The following is a 25,493-nucleotide window of genomic DNA, read 5'->3' on the forward strand; positions in this document are numbered from 1 at the left end:
ATGGGGAGGTTGCTGCTGTGGGTTGGTGAGTATGGCAGATTCTAGCAATGGCATACAGTTCAGAAGATACCAGTTTGACATTTCTCTGGTGCCCAGTTAAGCAGCCTGGGACTTAGAGTCTGGATGAGGCAAATATGAGTTAGACATGGTAAAGAATGGGAGGTACTCAGCAGAAGGGGCTGGGCAGCAGGTCTCCCAACCTAGCTGTTTTCATGCTTGGTCTTCATCTTGGGTCAATTTATTCAGAATATCTGAGGAGAGAGCTTTGATGTGAGTCCTTTTGAATTTATAGCTACAATTGAGAACCACTGGCTGAGAGCTTTAGCTTGAACATCTACCATTGTCCCTATTCAAAGCAGGAGCAGGTAGAGGGTTTAGACTAGCTCCACTGTTAACTTTGAAGGAGTGGAAACCATTGACTCATGTGTCACTTTGTGTGTATCTGCATGTGTGTGTGGTGTTGAGCTGGAGGGGGCACTTGCTAACTGGGGGGGTGTAGAGAGGGGCAAACCACACTGTGTGTGTATATATGAATTCCTTCATTTCCTGCAGGTTTGGTTCTTCTGATGAAACACACCGATGGTAAGGAAACCACCTTCTCCCCTCCAAAGCTAGGGAGATTCTCTGGCTAGGAAATCTCCATTTGGTGTCTCCTGGACCCCTGCCTATCTTGTCTCCTTGGTCAGAGGTTATTGATCCCATACATTTCAGCACAGGACACTGGCCAGTTGCTGTTTGTATGGCTTAGTATTGCCAGGATCTAGATGGATAAGGCATTCTTTCTTTTTCATCTCAGCAGCAAGGGCACAGGATCTAGGGGCATGTGGTGTAGGCGTTGGTGTATGTGGGCTGTTACAGTGGCCTGCTCTCTTTGACTGTGCTTTCTCTAACTTCCAGAAGCAAGAGTTCCCTCCTTGCCCTACGATCTCCGCTGACTAATCCTTGCTGTCTTTGCCAGGTTCTGCCTACAAGCTGGTGTGTTATTTCACCAATTGGGCTCCCAGTCGACCAGGTCCTGCCTCTATCTTGCCCCGTGACCTGGACCCCTTTCTCTGTACACACCTGATATTTGCCTTTGCCTCAATGAACAACAATCAGATTATTGCCAATAATCTACAGGATGAGAAAATTCTCTATCCAGAGTTCAACAAACTCAAGGAGAGGTATGTTAGATGTACAGTTGGGGTCTCAGATTTTATAGCTAGAGGAAAGTTAAGCCCATTTTCCTTATTACTCTTAAATTTCCCTGAGTTTTCTAATCCTACCTTTCTCACAAACGGAGATCTGAGCACTTCTTACTTAAGAGCTTTCTATTGACCAGTCTCCTGAGCTGCTTCTTGTCTCCATGACTTGGGAGTTAATGTTGCCTGTTCCTGGGTGTCTTCACACCCTTTTGCCCTGGTAACCTCAGGCTCACCCTTTGAACCCAGTTGTGAGGGATTAATGCTACTAAAGTGCTTCAAAGAGGTGAGTGGGATGCTTGTCTATGTGTTTGCTGTTGCATCTCAAGCAGTCAAAGGCACATACATAATCACTGCTCATTGAATATTTGTTGAGTTGGAAAATGAGTGACTAGAAATATTTTAGGCTTTTTTTCTGGAAATATTGTGGGAAAGTGAGGGATCTTGGGGCACGTTGTATAGTCTTGGTGTGCAGAGCTACAGTGTCTTCAGATTGATCACTCACCTCTGTTTTCTTCTATGGTCCCCTCCTTTGTCATGCCTTCCCTGTTCTTCTCATGTCCCCTTCCCCATTTCCTATTGTTTTTCTAATACACAGAAGAAAGAAAAGCAGTGACTGCAGCTGCCCATAGAGTAAGGACCTGCTTTCCCACTTTCTCCCCCACATTCCAGGAACAGGGCCCTGAAAACACTGCTGTCCATCGGAGGGTGGAACTTCGGCACGTCACGGTGAGCTACCCAGTCACTGTCTTCTCTCTGGGAGGCAGAGCGATAGGCTAGAAATGAGAATAGTGTGTGTGTGTGTGTGTGTGTGTGTGTGTGTGTGTGAGAGAGAGAGAGAGAGAGAGAGAGAGAGAGAGAGAGAGAGAGAGAGAGAGAGCGCCAGCTTGGATATAAGGACAGCAAAGCCCATGTTGGTACCTTCTCAAGTCTTGGATTCAAGGGATCCTTTTCCACAGAGGATCACAGGAGGGAAAAAGGATCCTAAAGGTGATGAGAAAAGGGTCAGGGGAACATAAGATACAATATGGCACACTTGGGCCTGGGAGTGTGGTATAGTGGCAGCACCTTATGTGTTCACCTTAGCATCATCCGAAAAAACATTCAATATGAAACAAAACAGAACAGAACAAATTAAAACACAAGACCACATGGGGATACAAATCCATAGGAAACAAAATGCCAAGGAAAACAGGCATCAGATGTGAAACTCAGGGCAAGAAATGAGTAACAGGTGAAAGGGACACCCACAAAGGAGTCTTTAATGCTTTTTGTTGGAGGTGGGAATTTTGCTTCTGAAGAGAGGAGTTTTATATAGGACAAGAAGAATAACCCCCAAACCTCATAGGCTTTGCCACTCTGGGCATGGGGCTGGCTGTGTTAGAGGTAAAGACAAAAAAAACGTGACATTTTGGTGCTATGGCAGGGGCTCACAGCATACATCCTTCATGCAGTGGCTGCTTTTGTTAGTGCCACACTAGGGAAATGACAAACCACCTTCATATTCTCAAAAGGACAGTTTCCTTGCTTCCTAGCTAAGGTCTTGGGGCAGAGCCTGCCTTTTAGCCTTGCTGGGAGACCTGACAGTGTGGCGTTGTGTAGGATGCCCCTTGAACAGGACCTCCAGGTGGGATGGAGGATTCCAGATGTGAGGTGTCTAGCAACTAGCTCTGTTAAGCCTCAGGCCTCATCTTTGTTCCTTTAACTTTCTGTGAGCCTAAAGCCAACATGAGATGCCACATGTATGTATGCATACACATATATGGTATATATGAATGATTTCTTGTGAAATGGCTATATTCTAAATTATTAGGAAAAGAAAGCAAGAGTCACAAGTATTAAGAAAGTTGCCAGCTTTCTTCCAGGTGTCCTCACCCCTCGAGAGCCCAGCTGAGTGGTAGCCAGTGGAAACCAGACCCATGTATCTCCAGGTCTAGTTATTTTATAATCACTTGTCACAAGATTAATCTGGGTTTGCTTAAAGTTGAGCTCTGATAAGCGAGAATTACTCCTAAGTGTTTTGCTATGGGAAAGGAAACAAATAAAACAAAAATCAAACAAGCCAAAGAATAAAAGAGCCAAGGCTGGGAATTTTCCTTGAGAGCGCTCTACCTCTTGGGCCAACTTAATGCCACCTGCTGGGGGCCCTTGCTAGGGCCTTGGAGGACACTGATTTTGAAGACATTTTTCTTTGCCTTACCCTGGTCTCTCTGCAGGTTCTCCACTATGCTGTCCACTCTTGCCAGCCGTGAAGAATTTATTGATTCAGTTGTATCCTTCCTGAGAACACATGGCTTTGATGGGCTTGATCTCTTCTTCTTGTACCCTGGACTACGAGGCAGCCCCATGAATGACCGGTGGAATTTTCTCTTCCTAATTGAAGTAAAGCCAATACCAAATGGTTCTATTTTCTTTTGGAGTGGGTGAATGTCAGAGAGATAACACAAGTTTGGGGCGGGGGGAAGGGACAGAATATTCTTATACTGACATTCCATGTAGATGCTGAGTCACACTGCTGTAGAGCAGCTAACCTGGAGCTGTTTCTGTCTCCATCTGGATCTTGTCCCAGCTCTGTAGCCAAAGGAACACTTTCTCTCTGAAGCGTCCTGGTCTTGCTCCCAGCCTGCTTTCCTTCCCTCTGGTAACTCAAGTATTGTGTTGGTATGCTGTCCATCTTTCCCATAACATGTGGGCAGAACCTGTGTTCTCTTTCTGTCCCAGGCCTAGCTTAAAGAGCTTAAATACTTTCTGGATCTCTCTCGCTCTCTCTCTTCCTTCCCCCTCTCCCCTCTCCCCATCCCACCTCTTAGTGTATGTGTGTGTGTGTGTGTGTGTATGTGTCTGTCTGTCTGTCTGTATGTATGTATGTATGTATGCATGTATGTATGTATGTCTTTCTCCCTAGGAGCTCCAGTTCGCCTTTGAGAAGGAGGCACTGCTTACCCAGCGTCCAAGGCTGCTGCTGTCGGCTGCTGTCTCTGGCATCCCGTACATCATTCAAACATCTTATGATGTGCACCTTTTAGGAAGGTGAGTGGATGTTGCTCCTGAGTGGCTAAAGCACTGTCTGAGCTTCCGTTTGCTGTCCCATATTGGTGAGGTCCTGGGGTGAGCTGAGGAATGAAGTGGTATTTTACCCATCCCTGGGCTTTTATTTAAAAAATCAGAATTGGGTTTTGTACTGCTGGCTTATAACACCATTAGCCCAGGTAGAGTCTTCTTTGAGCCCATTGCTGGAACTCATAGATAGAGAATGCCATGGGCATGGCCTCCTCCTCTTCTGAGCACAGGGGTAGACATATAATAGACAATAAGTGATAGGGTCAGAGGGCAGGTGAGTAGCAAGCAAAGTCATGGAAAGGAATGCCCAGTTGTACTCACATTTCAGAATAGATCTTTTTGCAAAAGTTAAAAAGCAGACAAAAATAGATCATAAATCTTTCTAGACATGCTGGCTCTCACCTAATTTTCCTGACTCACAATCAAGTACCAAAGATGAAGAAACCAAGGTTCATGCAGAGAAACAGAGAACATGGTATCCCTGTGTAATTCAGCAGGGAGAGGTGTTTTAACATGGGAGGAAAAGAGAGACCCAACAGGGAAGAAAGCTTATTAGTGTTCATTGTGTTGCCAGGTAACACTGAGAGAGTGCTGCCTTTACCTAATTGGGTGACTTTCAGAAAATTTGTTAATATGTGTTTCTAATTATTTAGCCTTAAAATGTAAAAAGTTGGTTGGATATGGTATTGTATACTTTTCCGCAATCACAGCATCAGGGAGGTAGAGGAAGGAGGATCGTGAGTTTGAGATTAGTGGCGATTACATAGTCAGTTCTAGGTCAGCATGGGTTGTATAATGAGACACTGTCATGACAGACAGACAGACAGACAAAGGGAGAGTCTATGGCATTCACCAGATTAGATAACCAGTATAAACCCTCACATTCTGGCATGATACATGCTCAGGTTATATTTGGTTATTATGGTTATGGAAGTGTCTGGAAGAGTGGACATTAGTGGCTCTCTGACATGCACTTTCTTTACGGGGTGTCACTGTGGTTCGATTCATAACAGTTTATTCACAGCTTTGTTACACTCTGCATGCATTCATTGTCTTGTCCAAACTCTTTCTACCTCCACATATACTCTTGGGATGCATAGAGCCAGATGCACAGCTATTGCTAGTCAGCAATTCATTCCATCTCAAAGTAGCTCATTTAACCTGGGCAGGTCCACAACAGCAAGAAACTCTGAAGGTCGACTTGCAGCTATTTAGCTGAATACTGCTATGATGATCTGAGTTGAGTTTTTACTTAGCCTGACATTCATATCTCCTCCTCTGTTCCTTACAGACGTCTGGATTTCATTAATGTCTTGTCTTATGACTTACATGGAAGTTGGGAAAAGTCTACAGGACACAACAGTCCTCTGTTCTCCCTTCCTGAAGACCCCAAATCTTCGGTAAGGAAAGGATTTGTTGTTAGCAGTGGTATTGTGAATGTATTTGCCCTGCTTTACCCTTAGATTCTGGTGAAGTGGGATTATCTATTGCTTATGTCTTTGTGAGCATAGTTAACTTCCTTGAGTTGAAGTTTTCCTTCCATAACTTTCTGAAGGGCTGGATTTGTAGATACATATTGGGAAAATCTGGCTTTGTCATTAAATATCTTGTTTTCTCTGTCTATAGTGATTGAGAGTTTTGCTGGGTATAGTAGCCTGGGCTGGCATCCATGGACTCTTAGTACTTGTAGAACATCTATCCAGGACCTTCTGGCCTTGAGAGTCTCCATGGAGAAGTCAGGTGTAATTTTGATAGGTCTGCCTTTATATGTTACCTGTCCTTTTTCCCTCACTGCTCTTAATATTCTTTCTTTATTCTGTATGTTAGGTGTTTTGATTATTATGTGCCGTGGGGTCTTTTTTCTTTGGCCCAGTCGGTATGCTTCTTGTACTTTCATGGGCATGTCCTTCTTCTGATTGGGAAAGTTTTCCTCAATGATTTTGTTGAATATGTTTTCTTCACCTTTGAGCTGGGCTTCTTCGCCTTCCTCTATGCCTATTATTCTTAGGTTTGGCCTTTTCATGGTGTCCCACATTTCCTGGATGTCTTGTGTTAAGGATTTGTTGGACTTGAGATTTTCTTTGGTCGATGAATCTATTTTCTCTAGTTTCTCTTCACTGCTTGAGATTCTCTCTTCCATCTCTTGTATTCTGTTGGTTATGCTTGTGTCTATAGTTCCTGATCATTTGCCCAGTTTTTCTGTTTTTTGCATTCCCTCAGTTTGTGTTTTCTTTATTGTCTCTATTTCAGTTTTCAAGTCTTGAACTATTTCCTTCACCTGTTTGATTGTTTTTTCTTGGCTTTCCTACTTTCTTTAAGAAATTTTTCATTACTTGCATTTTTTTTTTTTTGCATGGTGTTTTCCTCTATTTCTTCCAATTTTTTGTTTGGTTTTTCTTCCATTTCTTTAGGGGATTTTCTCACATGGTCTTTGAAGGCCTCTATCATTTTTATGAAGATAACTTTTTAAGTCGTTCTCTTCTGCTTCATCTGGGGTGTTCAGGTCTAGTTGATGTAGAGTCCCTAGATTCTGGTGGTGTCATGCTTGTCTTTCTATTGTCAGGTATTTTCTTTTTTTTTTTTTTTTTAATTTAATTTATTATTTTACATGTCGATCCCAGTTCTTTTTTTTTTTATGCATATAGAGTATTTTTATTTAATTTTATATAACAAAGTCCAATTAAATGAAAACAAACATTTATACACAATATTTGGGAATTTGGGCGTCGTTCTTTCCAAACTACTTCCTGCTGGTAAGGGCGCTGTCTTGGGGGATTCGAAGAAGATTCAGATATCCTAGCTGTAGTCTGTAGGGCTGTTTTGTCCAGCTGTTTGGAATGTAGGATCAGCTTGTACTCTGTTTCAGGCGGTCTGGTGTGATCAAACCACATTAGTCTGGAAGGAATCCACATCTTTTCATTTTCTGTGGAAACAAAAATAGAAATACTTTTCCCCAGTAACTTGTTCTTCAACTTAAATTTTGGAGTCAAAGCGTTTTTTTTTTTTTTTTTTTTTTTTTTTATTATTTTACATGTCGATCCCAGTTCCCTCTCCCTCCCTCCCTCCCTCTCCCCAAGCCCTCCCTCCCTCCTTCCCTCCCTTTTGCCCTCTCTACCCTCTCCCATGCACTCTAAATACCCTCCCCTCCCAACCCCCCACCACAATACAATATGTAGGGGAATGCCATCCAGTTGGGGTCATGTAGATCTGACAGGTCCTGTGAAGTAGGGACTAGGGCTTCTCTCCTATCTCTAGAATAAGGCAGTTATCCCTCCATGGGGGATATGTTTGCAAAGTCCTTTTGTGCACCAGGGATACATCCTGGCTCCACAGTCTGAGGTCTCTTAGGCTGCTCAGACCTTCTGGCTGAGACCCATATTCAGGGGGTCCGAGTCAGACCCCTGTTGGCTTCCCAGCTATCAGTCTAGTGGCCCTTAGCTCCTCCTTGTTCAGGTAAGCTGTCTCTATGTACTTCTACCGCATGGTCTTGTCCTCTCCATCTGCTTCTGGGTTCTAGTTTGACTCAGTGTTTATGTATGGGTGTTTGCTCCTGTTTTCAACAGGCATTAGTTGAGGACTCCATGGAGAAGTTAGTTGTTGATCTCACTCTCCGGGAAGGGCATTTATGATAGCCTTTCCACGGAAGCTGAGATTGTTAGTTGGGAGCAGTCTTGTAGTTCCCACGACCTTTCTTTGTGTTCAACTTTATCTTCAAACCAATATTGGCTCCCTCTTTTATGTTCTCTCTCTCTGTCTCTGTCTCTCTCTCTCTTTCTATTTTCCATTCCTAACCAGGCTCAATCCTCCTGGTCGCACATGCCTTCCTCTCCTCCCTCTCATTTTCTCCAACTTCTCTCTCCATTAGCTGTCCTCCCCCACTATACCTGAGGTCTGGGGGACTTGTCCCTTCCCAGTTCTGTGAGGGACTTTATATGAATCTCTTAGAATACAACTTGTATCCTGGTTCCTCTGGTGATGTGAATTATAGGCTGGTGATCATTTGATCTAGGTCTAAAATCCATATATGAGTGAGTACATACTGTGTTCCTCTTTTTGTGACTGGGTTACCTCATTCAGGATGGTTTCTTCAAGTGCCATCCACTTGCCTGCGAATTTCAAGATACCATTATTTTTTTTCTGCAGAGTAGTATTCCATTGTGTAGATGTGCCACATCTTTATTAACCATTCTTCAATTGAAGGGCATCTAGGTTGCTTCCAGGTTCTTGCTATTACAAATAGTGCTGCTATGAACATAGTTGAACAGATGTCTTTGTTGCATTGATGTGAATCCTTTGGGTATATGCCTAAGAGGGGGGATTGCCGGGTCCTGTGGTAAACTAATTCCCATTTTCCTGAGGAACCGCCATACTGATCTCCAAAATGGCTGTATGAGTTTGCACTCCCACCAGCAGTGGAGGAGTGTTCCACTTTCTCCACATCCTCTCCAACATAAGTCATCACTGGTGTTTCTAATTTTAGCCATTCTGACAGGGGTAAGATGGTATCTCAAAGTTGTTTTGATTTGCATTTCCCTGACAGCTAAGGATGTGGAGCATTTTCTTAAGTGTCTTTCAGCCTTTTTGATTTCCTCCATTGAGAATTCTTTCTTCAGTTCTGTACCCCATTTTTTAATAGAGTTATTTGGTGTTTTGTTGACTAGTTTCTTGAGTTCTTTGTATATTTTGGAGATCAGCCCTTTGTCAGATATAGGATTAGTGAAAATCTTTTCCCAGTCAGTGGGCTGCCGTTTGGTCTTGTCAACTGTGTCCTTTGCCTTACAGAAGCTTCTAAGTTTGAAGAGGTCCCATTTATTAATTGTTTCTTTCAGTGTCTGTGCCCCTGGAGTTATGTTCAAGAAGCGGTCTCCTATACCAATTTGTTCAAGGGTACCTCCTACTTTCTCTTCTAAGAGGTTCAATGTGGCTGGATTGATGTTGAGGTCTTTGATCCATTTGGACTTGAGTTTTGTGCATGGCGACAGACATGGGTCTATCTGCAGTCTTCTACATACCCTCATCCAATTGTGCCAGCACCATTTGTTGAAGATGCTGTCTTTGCCCCATTGTATAATTTTAGCTGTTTTGTCGAAAATCAGGTGTTCATAGGTGCGTGGATTAATATCAGGATTTTCAATTCGATTCCATTGGTCTACCTGTCTATTTTTATGCCAATACCAGGCTGTTTTCAGAACTATAGCTCTGTAGTAGAGCTTAAAGTCAGGAATGGTGATGCCTCCTGATGTTCTTTTATTGTATAGGGTTGTTTTGGCTATCTTGGGTCTTTTGTTTTTCTATATAAAGTTGATTATTATCCTTTCAAGGTCGGTGAAGAATTGTGGTGGGATTTTAATGGGGATTGCATTGAATCTGTAGATTGCTTTTGGTAAGATTGCCATTTTTACTATGTTTATCCTACCTATCCAAGAGCATTGGAGGTCTTTCCATTTTCTGGTATCTTCTTTAATTTCTTTCTTTAGAGTCACAAAGTTCTTATTATATAGATCTTTTACTTGTTTGGTAAGCGTTACACCAAGATACTTTATGTTGCTTGTGGCTATTGTAAAGGGTGATGTTTCTCTGATTTCTTTCTCTGCCTCTTTGTCGTCTGAAAAAAATAGGGCTACTGATTTTTTTGAGTTTATCTTGTATCCTGCTAGTTTGCTGAAGGTGTTTATCAGCTGTAGGAGTTCCCTGGTAGAGTTTATTGGGTCGCTTATGTAAACTATCATATCATCTGCAAATAGAGACAGTTTGACTTCTTCCTTTCCAATTTGGATGCCCTTGATCTCCTTTTGTTGTCTTATAGCATTAGCTAGAACTTCTAGTACGATATTGAAGAGATATGGAGAGAGAGGACAGCCTTGTCTTGTTCCTGATTTTAGAGGAATTGGCTTAAGTTTCTCTCCATTCAGTTTGATGTTGGCTGTTGGTTTGCTGTATATTGCTCTTATTATGTTTAGGTATGTTCCTGTTATCCCTGACCTCTCTAATACCTTTATCATGAAAGGGTGTTGAATTTTATCGAAGGCTTTTTCTGCATCTAGGGAGATAATCATATGGTTTTTCTTTTTCCGTTTGTTTATATGGTGGATCACGTTGATAGATTTTCGTATGTTAAACCATCCCTGCAATCCAGGTATGAAGCCTACTTGATCATGGTGGATGATTTCTCTGATGTATTTTTGAATTCGGTTTGCCATTATTTTATTGATTATTTTTGCATAGATGTTGATCAGGGATATTGGTCTGTAGTTTTCTTTCTTAGTTGTGTCTTTGTGAGGTTTGGGTACCAAAGTTATTGTGGCCTCATAAAAAGAGATTGGCAATAAACCTTCTTTTTCTATCTTGTGGAACAGTTTGAGGAGTAGTGGTATTAGTTCTTCCTTGAATGTCTGGTAAAATTCTGCACTGAATCCATCTGGCCCTGGACTTTTTTTCGTTGGAAGGCTTTCGATGACTGCTTCTATTTCATTTCGGGTTATAGGTCTATTTAAGTTGTTTGTCTGTTCTTGATTTAATTTTGGTAAGTGATAGTTATCCAGAAACTTGTCCATTTCCTTTGAATTTTCAATTTTTGTGGAATACAGATTTTCGAAGTATGACCTGAAAATTGTCTGGATTTCCTCTGTGTCTGTTGTTATGTTCCCCATTTCGTTTCTGATTTTGTTAATTTGCATGTTCTGTCTCTGCTTTTTCGTTAATTTGGATAAAGGTTTATCAATCTTGTTGATTTTCTCAAAAAACCAACTCTTTGTTGCATTGATTTTTTGTATTGTTTTCCTGGTTTCTATTTTGTTGATTTCAGCCCTCAAGTTGATTATTTCCTGGCGTCTGCTCCTGCGGGGTGAATTCGCTTCTCTTTGTTCTAAGGTTTTCAGTTGCGCTGTTAATTCATTTATGTGACTATCCTCTGTTTTCTTCATATGGGCACTTAGTGCAATGAACTTCCCTCGTAGCACTGCTTTCAAGGTGTCCCATAAGTTCGGGTATGTTGTATCCTCATTCTCGTTGAATATTAGAAAGTCTTTAATTTCTTTCTTTATTTCTTCTTTGACCCAGGAGTGGTGCAATTGCACATTGTTAAGTTTCCATGAGTTTGCAGGTTTTCTGCTATTTGTATTGTTGTTGAATTCCAATTTTAAAGCATGGTGGTCCGATAAGATACAGGGGACTATTTCTATTCTCTTGTATCTGTTGAGGTTTGTTATGTCTCCTAGTATGTGGTCGATTTTAGAGAAGGTTCCATGTGGAGCAGAGAAGAAGGTATATTCTTTTGTCTTTGGATGGAATGTTCTATAGATGTCTGTTAGCCCCAGTTGAGACATAACTTCTGTTAATTCTTTTGTTTCTTTGTTGAGTTTCTGATTTGTGGTCCTGTCTAGTGTTGAGAGTGGTGTATTGAAGTCTCCCATTATAAGTGTGTGAGGTTTTATATGAGCTTTGAGTTTTAGTAGTGTTTCTTTTACGAATGTGGGTGGCTTTGTATTAGGGGCATAGATGTTCAGAATTGAGACTTTGTGTTGATGGATTTCTCCTGAGATGAATGTGAAATGACCGTCTTCATCTCTTTTGACTAGTTTTGGTTTGAAGTCTAGCTTGTTAGATATTAGGATAGCTACGCCTGCTTGCTTCTTATTTCCATTTGATTGGAAAATCTTTTCCCAACCCTTTACCCTGAGGTAATGTCTATCTTTGGAGCTAAGATGTGTTTCTTGTATGCAGCAGAAGGATGGATTCTGTCTTCGTATCCATTCTGTTAATCTGTGTCTTTTTATAGGTGACTTAAGACCATTAATGTTGAGGGTGAGTAAGGACCATTGATTGTTGATGGTTGTTTGATTTAGGTTTGTTGTTGGCAGTGGTATTGTGAATATATTTGTTCTGCTTCACCCTAGGTTTCTGGTGTAGTTGGATTATCTGTTGCCTACATTTTTGTGGGCGTAGTTACCTTCCTTGGGTTGGAATTTTCCTTCCAATACTTTCTGTAGGGCTGGATTTGTAGATACATATTGGGAAAATCTGGTTTTGTCATTGAATATCTTGTTCTCTCCATCTATATTGACTGAGAGTTTTGCTGGATATAGTAGCCTAGGCTGGCATCCGTGTTCTCTTAATACTTTTAGAACATCTATCCAGGACCTTCTGGCCTTGAGGGTTTCCATGGAGAAGTCAGGTGTAATTTTGATAGGTCTGCCTTTATATGTTACCTGTCCTTTTTCCTTCGCTGCTCTTAATATTCTTTATTCTGTATGCTAGGTGTTTTGATTATTATATGTCGAGGGGTCTTTTTTCTTTGGTCCAGCCTATTTGGGGTTCGGTATGCTTCTTGTACTTTCATGGGCATGTCCTTCTTCAGATTTGGAAAGTTTTCCTCGATGATTTTGTTGAATATGTTTTCAGCACCTTTGAGCTGGGCTTCCTCACCTTCCTCTATGCCTATTATTCTTAGGTTTGGCCTTTTCATGGTGTCCCACATTTCCTGGATATTGTGTGTTAAGGATTTGTTGGATTTATGGTTTTCTTTGGTCGATGAATCTATTTCTTCTAGTTTATCTTCTGCGCCTGAGATTCTCTCTTCCATCTCTTGAATTCTATTGGTTATGCTTGTGTCTGTGGTTTCCGATTTTTTGCCCAGCTTTTCAATTTCCAGCTTTCCTTCCATTTGTGTTGCCTTTATTTTCTCAATTTCGGTTTTCAAATCTTGAACCGTTTCCTTCACCTGGTTAATTGTTTTTTCTTGGCTTTCTGTACTTTCCTTAAGGAATTTGTTCATTTTTTCCACTTTTTTGTTTGTTTTTTCCTCTATTTCTTTAAGGGATTTTCTCATATCTTCTTTGAGGGCCTCTATCATTTTTATGATGGTGATTTTTAAGTCGTACCCTTCTGCTTCCTCTGCTTTGTTGTTGTGTTCCATTCTAGTTGGTGTAGATTCCCTAGATTCTGGTGGTGTCATGTTTGTCTTTCTGTTGTTAGGTGTTCTCTTGTATTGCCTTCTTCCCATAGTTTCTTCCTGTAGGTGTTGGTGGTGTCTCTTCCCTCTCTCTATGGTCCTTCCCAGATGGGCTTATGTGGATCAAAGATTCAATGTCTGTATCTCTGTGTGGTCCAAGCTCTCTAGGAGGCTTCTCTCTGGCCAATAGCCGGCAGAAGAGGACGAGGGCTGGACTGGAACTTGAGAAGGTTTTGCAGGGTAGTGGGATCTCACTGGAAACTGGCGCTCTCCAGCTGAGACCTCGTTCTTTGGCAGGGGCCCGGATTTGGGGGTCAAGGATCTTGCCTGCAGGAACTCCAAGTGGACCCGCAGAGATAGGCGGATCTCTGGGAGGGGCCTGGGACTCCAGCAGAGGACTGGAGGCGGGGTCAGGGACTAAGCTGGTGGAAATTACAGGTGGTCCCATGTGGATAGTCAGGTCTCCTTTGTTCGGAGTTGCTCCGAGAGGTCTCCGAAGTAGGGTGGACTGTTGGCTCCACCCTCTGTCCCAGTGGTCAACCAGAGCGGCAGGACCGTAGGTGGGGTAGGGCACAGGGTGGGGGGGGGGGTAGGCTGGAGGTTGGGATGGGTGGGGGTGTATCAGAGCTCCAAGGGTGCTCTCAAAGGGGACCGGAGACAGGAGCAGCAGGATCAGGGGCCAATCCAGGGAGTTCAGCAGGTATTTTCTTGTATTGCCATGAGGTTGTCTTCTTTCCACCTAGGCCTTTGCCATGAATTACTGGAGAAATCTTGGGGCACCCGCAGATAAACTTCTCATGGGCTTCCCTGCCTATGGACGGACCTTCCACCTCCTCAAAGAATCCAAGAATGGATTGCAGGCTGCCTCAATGGGACCAGCATCTCCTGGGAAGTACACCAAGCAGGCTGGCTTCCTTGCTTACTATGAGGTGATGGGATTAGAGACCTCTGTCTGGTGGTTGGGGCTCCTCCCTCAAGCTGGAGAAAGAGCTAGGATAAGAGCAATGGTAGTGAGAGCTAGAGACAGGGCAAAGAGACATTTTTTTTCTAGACAAGGGAAATTCACTGAAATTTTTTTTTTTTCCTTTGGAGTTGTGGAGTCCTTTGTAAGAGATAAGAGGCCAGAGAGAATATAAATGGAAAGGAAAAATTTTTCCTTCCTTCCTTCATTCCTTCCTTCCTTCCTTCCTTCCTTCCTTCCTTCCTTCCTTCCTTCCTTCCTTCGGTTTTTTGAGGCAGGGTTACCCTGTGTATTTCTGGCTCTCTGGGAACTTGCTTTGTAGACCAGGCTGGCCTTGAACTCACTGAGACCCATCTCCCTCTGCCTCCCAAGTGTTGGGATTAAAGATGTACATCACCACTGACTGGAAAGGAAAATCTTAAATGTTGCATGGATAAATTCAGGCTTGGTCTATGTTTTAAGTAAAATGCAGGCCTTTTAAACACGCACACAGATGCACACACACACACAGAGACATGTGCGCGCGCACACACACACTTATGTGGGCTCTTGAAAATCTTGGGAGTAAGTGCAGGACAGCAGGGTGCCAGATGGGAAGAGTTAAAGCCCTACCCTAGGGAGAAGTGGAGATGTTGCATGTACCTCCAAGATCTGCTCTCTGTTGGATCATTGGAGACATTTCCTGCTAATGTCTTGAAGCATGGTTGTGCCTAGTATCATAGTTGAAAAGAATATTTTTAAGGTCATGGTAGATTACAGAAACTTCAACACACAAAACCTTAAAGTACAACCAACCAACCAACTAACCAACCAACTTAACCTATCAAAAACAAGCAAACAAACAAACAAAAAAAAAAAACCCAACAATAATACTACAACAGCAACAACCTCACAAAGAATGACTTAGATGTTATGTAAGGATGGAAAAATGCAGCCTAACTCTCCACTGACCCCAGGAAACTAGAAGTGTAAAAATACTAAATACCTTAAATTCCAGACCCTGCCCAAAGCCAGTAAATAGGTGAAAGCTCATACTCCTTGCCACTTACCTGACTTTGTAAACTGCTTGTGAAACCCCCGCCCCAGTGACCTAACCTAACTGCCATTTGTCACCCCACCTAGGAACCTGCACAAATGCAGACCTCCAGGGCTATAGAAAACTGATTGGTCTATAAAGCGCGGGCTTGGATGGTTTAAATTGATTGTTCCGCACTGCGTGGGCTCTGGAAGCTATGAGATGATTGGTTTATGATGTGTGGGCTTTGTTGTAACCCTATAAAAGCTGTCTCAATTCTGTACTCAGGGTCCTCAGTCCTCTACTCCTGCATGGCATATGACTGTGGACCCCAGTGCACTTGGAATATAAAAGACCTCATGCTTTTACATCAAGACAGCTTCTTGTGAGTGATTTGGGGTGTTGCCTTTCCTGAGTGGGAGCGTGAAGGTCCACGCTCTGCGGGTCTTTCAGTTAACTTCTGCAGTACAACTTGGACACCTATGTGTCCCTGTATCAGTTTCTAGCATGATGTTGGGGTTTCTGTGGGCAGTCAAGATCATGGTGGGTAGTGATAACCTAGTTAACTGTACCTTCGAGACCTTTAGAGGTACTAGGATTTCAGGTGCTAGTGAGGCAGCTGGTCCTGAGCTCTAATGAACAGAGATACTTGTTTATGAAGACAACAAAAAAAGCTTAGTGTTGTGGCACTGGTGTTATTTACCTAATTCTGGAAGTGACCAGTGAACGAGGTCTGAGGAGGAGCCGGGGAATTCTCTCTTGCTGGCAGAGAATAGAGCATCCGGTGGAACTTGCTGATGTTCATCTGTCTAGGTTGTAAGTTATTTCTCCCTGAACAAACATCTGTTCAGCCTATTTGTTTATCCTGATCCTTATTTAACTGTAATACCATGGACTCTAGGAGAAGGGCCCCCTGTAACAGAAGGGACATAGTATGTAGAGGAAGCCCTCTGTGAACAGTTTCTCCCTCTCTCTTTGATGTGTCACCTCAGGCTGTAGTGAGAGGTTTTCTTGTATTCTTTTGTCAGGAGCTGTCTTTGTGGGGTTGCAATCAGAAGCAGCTGAGCAGCTCCGGGGCCGTACCTGAGTGGGGGAGTGTGGGTGAGGGAAAGACATTCATACCTGAGTGGGGTGTGTGGATGAAGTCAGGAGAGCAGATCTGTCAATACTGAAATGCCACAAGTTTCTTTTTCACCAGTTTTATATACCTTAATCCAAGAGGGGAACACAGTATCTTGTATATGGAGCAAACAGACTTTTCTTCCTCACTTATTCTAAAGGTTCAGTGACCACTCCTTAGCTCCAAATTCTTGTTCCCTAGCTTTGAGGTCAGGAGTAGCCACACCTCAGATTCTACACTTCTCCTTCCCTAGCCTTGAGAGTCAGGATTAGCTACACCTCAGATTCAGGTTTGTTGTTATTTAGACTAAGACAGTCAAACATCCTTCTGTAGCCACACCTTTGACCTTTGGTCTTGTGACTTGCTGACAGCTTTGAACTCTCTGTCCTTGTGCCCAGATGGAGTGCAGCCATCTTTATGGGCACCCACTTTCTTTCTCCTGAGACAAGAAGCAACCGAGTCTCTTGCTACTTCTCTTCAAGGCATTTCATGGAACTTACCTGTGTCCTCTTGGCAGGTTTGTTCCTTTCTTCAGAGAGCAGAAAAGCACTGGATTGATCATCAATATGTCCCATATGCCTACATGGGGAAGGAGTGGGTTGGCTACGATGATACCAACAGCTTCAGTTACAAGGTGAGACTTGTTCTTTCCTCTCCCAGCATTCAGATTCTCATTCTCTTTAATGGAACTCTGCTTTATACTGTGCGTCTATGCTCATGTACACATGCTTATGTTACACTAGGCATCCGTGAATATTACTGATTGGGGGCAGGGATGAGGAAAGTACTAGGTTTTCTGAGGTCAGTGGGAATAGGAGGAGATGATGACTTTTGAGAGAGGCTACTGGAATAGAATCTTGTCACAAGTTTAAAGGAAAATTTGGGTGGGCAGGGTATTTCTACAGAGGGCCTAAGGTACTGGTGAGAGTTTAATTCTTCAAGGTGAGTATCTGAGTTGGTATATGACTTGCAGTTTGGATACCTGGAGCCAAATTGACATCCCTTTCTCCAATGTAAGTGACATAAATGAAGTTGAGTCTGACAGGCATAGTGGTGTGTGTGTGTGTGTGTGTGTGTGTGTGTGTGTGTGTGTGTGTGTACATGTGGAAGAGAGAGTTGTTACAAGCACTTTCCCACCAGCCTGGTCCCATATCAGCCCCAAAATAACACACAGAGACTCTGTTAGTTATAAAGCTGTTGGCCAGTGGCTAGAGCTTCTTACTGGCTAGCTCTGTCATAATTATTAACTCATTTCTACCAGTCAGTGTTTCCACATGGTTTTACCAGAGAGATGTCAGGCATCTTTCTTAATTTCTTCTCACCTTACTTACTTGTGAACCTGGAGTCAGCTAGCCTGGTTGGTTAGCAAACCCTGGGATCTTCCTGTCTCCACCTCCCCAGCTTTGGGATTACAGGCATACACTGCTATTCTTGACTTTTTAAACATGTGTTCTGGGGATTGAACTCAGGCTCTCAAGCTTACACAGCAGGGCTGTTTTTGTTTGTTTGTTTGTTTGGTCTTTTTTAACCCTCTCCTCAGCTCTGAGTCTGGTAGACTTTTATAATGAATTCAAGCAGAAGCTTCATGGTACGGTTGCTCCCAAACTTTCCTTTGCTTTGAAAATTCTGAAAAACTTAATAAATAGAAATTCTTGGTTGAGCCTATATTCCATAGATATTTCAAAAAGTCTAATTTTAGTGTGTCTTCACTTGTGACATTGCTATAAATATTTGTAATTTTGGAAACTCCAAGGGACAAGGAAAGACCCAGGAATAAGATAATGAGGATCTGAACCTTGGATAAGAGGTGGATTGTGAGTATTTACAACTGCTGGATACTGAAGCTTAAGAGTAGAGAAAATTTATAGTTCTGTTGTAGGTGGTAGAAGTGGAAGGTGTTGGCTGTTCTTTGGGGGAACACTTTGGGATAAAAGGCACTAGAGATAGTGGGATACTAGTGATTTCTTCTGTGCATAACTCAAGTAGAAAGCAAGACTTCCAACTATTAGGACCTTACTCTAGTTTAGGAATGGAAGACAGAAAAGATAACTCAATAGAAACAGCCAATCAGATGAACTTAAGTACGTGAGCCTCAGAATATCAGATAGAAGCTCATCTGCCCCTCCATGTGTTGTTTGAGTCCCTGGGATTGGTAGCAGAGAGTGAACTTGAATTATGGTCATTACTGTGCCTTGCTGAGCTAGATCTAGATAAAGGGCATGAGGCTGTCAAGGGAATGATGTTGAGGGGTATTTTGTGAGAATATCAGAGCAGAAAGAAACCTTGGAGGTAATTATTTGGACATAACTATTTGAACAATTTTAGTGCTCCTGCACAGGGCAGGCCAGTTAGCCAAGAAAGCAGGCAAGTTATGAAAAATGGAAAGCCATCTTCCCACATGCTCCCAGAGCCACTTGCCTCTGTTTAAAGACCATTACCTTCCCTCTACCATCACCACCCTTGGTGTCTAAACATAAACAGAATGGACTGTTCATTCAGTGGAGGCATGGCTTTCTTTTCATGGAGAGAGGTATCCATTGTCTATGCTCCAAGGTTCACAATGTCCAGTCTGTTCTGTGGTGCAAACCTCATGCACCTGCAGGACAGAATCAGTTTGTCATAGTGCCTTAAATATTTTAGAGTGACTTATTTTATGCATATGAATGTTTTTCTTGCATTTCTTGCATGGATATATGTGCACCACTAGAATGATTAGTGCTCTTGCAGGTTAAGAGAGGGCGTTGTTTCCCCTGAAATTGGAATTATGTATGGTTATGAGTCTCCATGTAAGTGCTAGGAACCAAACCCATGTCTTCTGTAAGAGCAGTGTAAGTGGTCTTAATAGTTGAGCTATCTCTCCAGCTCCTCACACTAGGCAATGAAGGAGGACATTTATGATTATAATTTACATTGGATTCTAGCCTCTACTTCTCATTAGCTATGGAATCTTAGAAATTCTATATGGCTCTTACCTTCTTTGGGTATTTCATCGAAGGCAAATAAATAACATTTCTAATATTTTAGGCCCCCCCAAATGACCACACACTACAATATGAATGAGTTTTTAAAGATACTATGTTAAGCAGAATAATCACACAAAAATGATGAATTCTATGATTCTACTTATTATGCTATGTATTTAAAGTGGCAAACCCACAGAGGCAGGGGAACCAACTCAAGGTGCTTTTCTAGCTTCTTGTTTTAATATGAGTAGTTTGTTCTCTGATCCAAAGTAACTTACAAGCCTATAAGTAAGATAAGCTTCTAGAACCCTTAGATCATCAGATTAATAGTTACTCCCCATCCTTTTTTTTTTTTTTTTTTTTTTTTTTTTTTTGTATTTTACATTTCAGGAAAATAAACCCCACCAAAGAGCAAAATGTCTGAGCAATGTCACACAAATATTTAAATAGAATCGAATCTGTGGGGGTTTTGTTTGTTTTATTTTCTACCAGAGAGAGTAGGAGCACCAGCAAAATAACAAGTCTGGAATTAGAGTTCAAACTCTGCCGTTTAGTTATAGCTGAACTTTAAAAGTCATGGAAGACAGCCTTTATCTTCTCATCTGTTGAAAAGGGCACACAGTATCTGTTTATGGTTACTTTTTAACACCACTGTCATAAAGTTTGTGGAAATAATTTTAAAAGATAAAATGATCTCATAGTTCAGTTTGATGGGGATGGTGGTGGCAGGCTGAGGGATATGAAAGAGTAGCTAACATTAGGAGACATTAACTATGTGCCTACTAAAGTTAAGGAGTATTCCTACATAACATAAAACATAGGGTTAACCATTTTATCTTTTCTTTTAATGGACCAAGGGGTATTGAGACAGGGTTTCATGTAGCCAAGGTTTAACTCAAACTCACTATGTAATCAAGACTGGCTTTGAACTTCTGATTTTCCTGCTGCTGAGTGCTGAGATTCCAAGCATGAACCATCGTACTTTCCCTGTATTTTAGTCACTTTTTAAAAAAAGATTATTTATTTACATATTATGTACACAATATTCTGCCTCCATGTGTGTCTGCATGACAAAAGAGGGCATCGGTTCTCATTACAGATGGTTGTGAGCCACTTTGTGGTTGCTGGGAATTGAACTCAGGACCTCTGGAAGAATAAGCAGTGTTCTTAACCTCTGAGCCATCTTTCCAACTATATTTTAGTTATTTTTCAGCCCACAAGTCAGTGACATTAAATGTTCTCAGATGTTGTTTGACTATCATACCATTCACTTTTACAACTCCTCTATCTTCCCAAATTCGAACTCTGTACCTATAAACACTAACTCCCCTCCTCCCCATCCCTAGGCAATCATTACCGTGAATACCCTCTTTCATTGCCTTCTGCAGGTTTGCTCATCTTCTGTTGTTTGCCCCCTGTACCCAGACTGGAGGGTGGTTAGTAACTGACTTTTACTTTTACAGGCAATGTTTGTGAAAAAAGAACATTTTGGGGGGGCCATGGTGTGGACACTGGATATGGATGATGTCAGGGGCACTTTCTGTGGCAACGGCCCTTTCCCCCTTGTCCATATATTGAATGAGCTCTTGGTGCAGGCAGGTAAGTAACTAGGACCTAGAAGCTAGGGTTGTAAGTGGCAGAACCGCACAGGTGAGTCCATTCTGCTGGGTGTAACTTCTTTGAGTTGACACTGAAGGAAGGGAGCAAACTTTAATGTCAATGAGATTTGACCTCCTTGAGCTTCTTTTGCCTCATCTGAAAATGAAGTAGTCCTAAACATAGACCATTATGAAGAACTAAATGAGATATTAGATAAACAGAATACTGTTTCATAGTTCACATTCATCTCTTTTTTTTTTCCTTCTCATTTCTTGGGCAAGGAACTAGAAAATGTACACACACACACACACACACACACACACACACACACACACACACACACCTCTTTTGATATTAGTGGCTGCAGTTAGGAAATGTATGTAAGAGTCAAATTTCCTTAGAGATGTAGGATGTAGGACTGGAGCTCAGCCAGGCCAAGCACTTGCCTAGACTCTAATCTAATGGTTTACCACTTGCAGTGTAGAGTCTCCAGGCCTCAGCTTTGTTTCTGACACCTCTTCCAATGTGGCATACAGACAACTTCTCCTTGCATTGTCAACAAAAAAGTAAGCCTTGAACATAGGTCTGGCTAGAGGTACCCAGGGATGTTAAAGTGAGGGCCTAGACATAGTCCATCCGCAGATGGCCCACAGTTTGGGTCTATGCTAGCACCTTAGGGTAAGTTACTGAGCTTTAGTGTGGTTGGGTTTTTATCCCCCTCCTCCTCCTGTGAGTAAATCATGAAATCTTTCAATAATGGGTTTTTGGATCAGATTTTTCAGCTTTGGAGTGGCTTTTGAGTTGTTGGAAATTAATAAGAAAGGAAAGAAGAGGTAGAAATCTTACTAACTTTTCTGATGGTTTTTCTCCAGAGTTCAACTCAACCCCTTTGCCACAATTTTGGTTTACATTGCCTGTGAATTCCTCAAGACCTGGCTCTGACAGTCTGCCTGTGACAGAGGAGTTGACCACAGATACTGTAAAGATTTTGCCTCCAGGAGGAGAGGCTATGGCCACTGAGGTCCACAGAAAGTATGAAAAGGTGACTACAATCCCTAATGGTGGATTTGTGACCCCTGGGGGAACAACATCTCCTGCAACACATGCTGTAGCTATAGAAAGAAACACTATGGCTCCTGGGGCAAAAGCTACGACCTCACTGGACCTTTTGTCTGAGACCATGGCTGGGACGACAGTGACAGTCCAGACACAGACAGCTGGGAGGGAGACCATGACCACAGTGGGCAATCAGTCTGTGATCCCTGGGGAAGAGACCATGGCTACAGTGGGTCATCAGTCTGTGACCCCTGGGGGACAGACCACAGCCACTGTGGATAATCAGTCTGTGAGACCTGCAGGGGTGGATACAACCCTTGTCTATCTTCAGACTATGACTCCCAGTGAGAAGGGAACCTCCAGGAAGAAGGCAGTGGTCCTTGAAGAGGTCACCGTTCCCCCTAGAGAGATGACAGTTATTCCCAATGGTCAGAACACAGCTGTAAAGTGGGAGAGTGTGATCACTGAGGTGGAAACTTACCCCCAGGATGGGTGAATTGGTCCTTATGTGAAAGTGGAGAACAGGATGTTATCCTCCAGCTTTATGGTCCTATTCTCAGGATATGCCCCTTTTTCACTCTTTCTGATGGAAACCACTTCTTCGTCAACTCAATAGCCCTTCTAACAAATCTCTTTCCTCTTAAAAAAAAAAAAAATCTAGAGTACTATACTCTGTTATGGAACAAAGACCATGAGTTCCATTAGTGGCAATTCCTAGGGGGGAAAAAATCCTTGTTTTTTTTTCTTTTATGTGATATGACAGAAGCCACCTCACATTGCCACCAAAGAACCATTTGTGGGAGAAGCTGGCACCAAAGCCATGGGACAATGTCCTTTCTGTCAAATAAATTGGAAGCATGAGAATCTTCCTGTGGTCTCTGCAATTATTTTGTTTTTCTTTATGTATATGTGTGTATGCCTGTTTTCTTTATGTATATGTGTGTGCCCCTCACACACAAGTGCCTGTGGAGGCCAGAAGAGGGTACTGACTTCTTTGGAACCAGAGTTACAGTAGGTTGTGAGCTGCCTGGCATGGGAACTCCAAACCCAATTCTGGGGCTCTACTAAACCAGCAAGTACGTTTAAATTCTGAGTGATTTCTCTAGCTCACTCTGAGATTCTTGAAGTGATAGCAACAATCTAATTGTTAGCGTCTTTCTTTCAAGATGAATTCCGTTTGTTGATAGTTCGTTGATAGTTTTGGAAATGTCTTTGTGTCTAGTCTACTGCGGTATTTCCTTTTGTAGATTACGGGTTTCCTTCTCTAACATGAGCACCCACACATCACTGGGGACTAGAGCCAAAATCTGTTTCTCCTATAAAGGTTTTCCATAATCCTCAAGGGAGCCGTGAGGAAGACAGAGAAAGGGAATTTTCCAAGGACATTTTCTGCTTGGAACATTTTATTTGTTCCTGTAAAAAGTACCCTCACCTTCTCCTCGGGAAGATTTTGAGAAGACAAAAAATTAAGTTGAAACTATTTTAAAAGGGAACTAGAAGGATGCATCAGCAGTTAAGAGAAATGGCTATTATGATAGAGAACAGGATTTTGTTCCCAGAACCCAGACACAACTGTTTCTAATTGCAGCACCAGGCTATCTGATGCCCTCTCTGGTTCTGGGCACCAGGCACACACATGGAGTACATACATACGTACAGGCTCCTCTTGTGAGTTTCTGGCTCTAACTTGGGTTCTCAGGTTTATGTGTCAAGCACATTTACCATTGGATCCCTCTCCCTTGCTCATCTCTATGGTCTTAATGCAACACACCAGTCTCCAGAACTTTCCCTTTAGATGTGGCTTAGAGCCCACATTAGTGCCATCGATTTTGCAGAGAGTTTTCCTTGGGAAGCAAGCAGGAATTCATTCAAAGAAGGCCATCACTGAGTGGGAAAAACAGCTGGGAGTTTATTTAAAATGGTTGTAGGTGGCATTCTGAAGTCTCTAGGCCTAAGTACCATTAGTAGGGCACTGCTTTGTGGGAAATGGACCATATTCTGCTGACTTCCTATGATACCAAGGAAAATTTATATATTTTGAGCCTGTGAACTATAATGACTTTTAAAAATGCTTTAGTAGCCAGGGTTTTCCCTCCAAGGCTAGATTAATAGCTTACTGGAATTCCAATGATTAATGTGTTAAACCTTTGAACTTTTGAAGTCATAACATCATATGTATCATATTTAAGTCTCATTTTTTTTTTCACATACCTTAAGTCACTTCCTCAGACCTTTACAATTTGCATAAACTTTACACTTTTTCTTTTCTTCCTTCTGGAAATATCCAATCATTTATTATGAGACATAGGTGTGTGTTTACTAAGAGCAGTCATTGAAAAGCAAGTTCTTTTAAATGAATGGAAATATTTAAGTAACAGCAGCTTGGTAGCTTGAGTTTGTCTTTACATTGAAGCCTGTTTTGTGAGTTTACCTTGCTCAGCATGAAGCCTGCCAGCAAGGTAAACCTGTCTGTGAGTTTACCTTTCTCAGCAGGAGACCTTGTAGGTGTAGAAAAAGCAAGGCCTGATTTTTACCTATGAAATGGACTGACCTGGCAGCTGCAGCCTTTGTGGGGGAATCTGGCTCAAGTCTTCTTGATGTTGTTAAACTGTTAAAGCAGGGCAAACCATCAGTACCACCACGAGATTTGAGAAGGATAAATCTGAGTAGGAGGTATAAACCAAATGACTTCTGTAACAATTAAAATGACAGAGACTTACTTGCTATCTGGACAGCCAGTCTACAATCCCCATTACGATCTTAATGGCTTTGTTTGGGGTAGAGGTCTTCAGTCTTTGGCTGCCACACAGGGCTGCATTAGCCTTTGGCCTCCAGACTCAGAAGGTCTGAGAGATTTTCTTGTATAGGATGAACTTGGGAGAACTGACCTATCCTGGCAAGTCAGAGTGTGGCAGTCAACCCAACAGTGTCCACTGTTTGGGTGGGGCATGGGTGGTGGACTAGTCATCTTTGCCTAGTGGTTAGTGTTACCACTGTGCAAAATAAGGTGTGTGTGTATGGAGTCCCTTTGCTGCCCTTCTTGGAGATAGCCTCGGTTGCTGCTACCAGAAGCTGCTATTTTTGTCTATCAGGGTGTTAGGTCCTAAGAAATCCCATTTCCCAAAGTCTGGCATTTAGACAAAAGCCAGCATTCCTTAGAGACCTGTGGTTCTTCCATTAACATATGGCTGTGGTGCCTATTAGCATATCAAGGTCTGTGCTGGGTTCTAGGCTCCCTCAGTCCCTACCCATTTGAGTGCTTGTTACAGAGTCATCCTGGCCAGCATATACCTCTCCATCCCCTGCGCTTCACTGGTCCCCTTCTCTTTCCTATATAGCTCAGTCATTTTGGCTATGTGCTCTCCCAGTTCTGCTCTTAGCTCCGCTCCTTGACCTCTCTCCATTTCTTTGCCCTCTCTCCTGTTTCCTTTCCTTTTCCTCTCTTGCTCTCCCCACCTCCTCTCATGGCCTGGTCTATTCTGCTGGCAGGTTCAGTCTGGAATTTTGCTGATACTTCAGTACATGTACAACAGAAAGTGCTAAAATAAGAGTGTTCCATGTTCACATACATACATGCAAATTTATGTA

At 42.4% G+C, this 25,493-nt stretch overlaps 1 protein-coding gene across 1 annotated transcript; it reads left to right on the forward strand.

The window, feature by feature from the left end:
* On the forward strand, positions 1-22,536 carry Ovgp1 (oviductal glycoprotein 1). Its single transcript, XM_051199554.1, is given in 10 exon segments — positions 1-25; positions 959-1,163; positions 1,854-1,910; positions 3,398-3,563; positions 4,087-4,211; positions 5,533-5,641; positions 13,935-14,120; positions 16,805-16,921; positions 20,714-20,849; positions 21,722-22,536. Coding segments are annotated over 10 exon segments (1,926 nt in total). The 3' UTR covers positions 22,522-22,536.
* The last annotated feature ends 2,957 nt before the right edge of the window (positions 22,537-25,493 follow it).

This window comes from Phodopus roborovskii, unplaced genomic scaffold (assembly GCF_943737965.1).
Source record: "Phodopus roborovskii unplaced genomic scaffold, PHOROB, whole genome shotgun sequence".
NCBI classification, from domain to species: domain Eukaryota; kingdom Metazoa; phylum Chordata; class Mammalia; order Rodentia; family Cricetidae; genus Phodopus; species Phodopus roborovskii.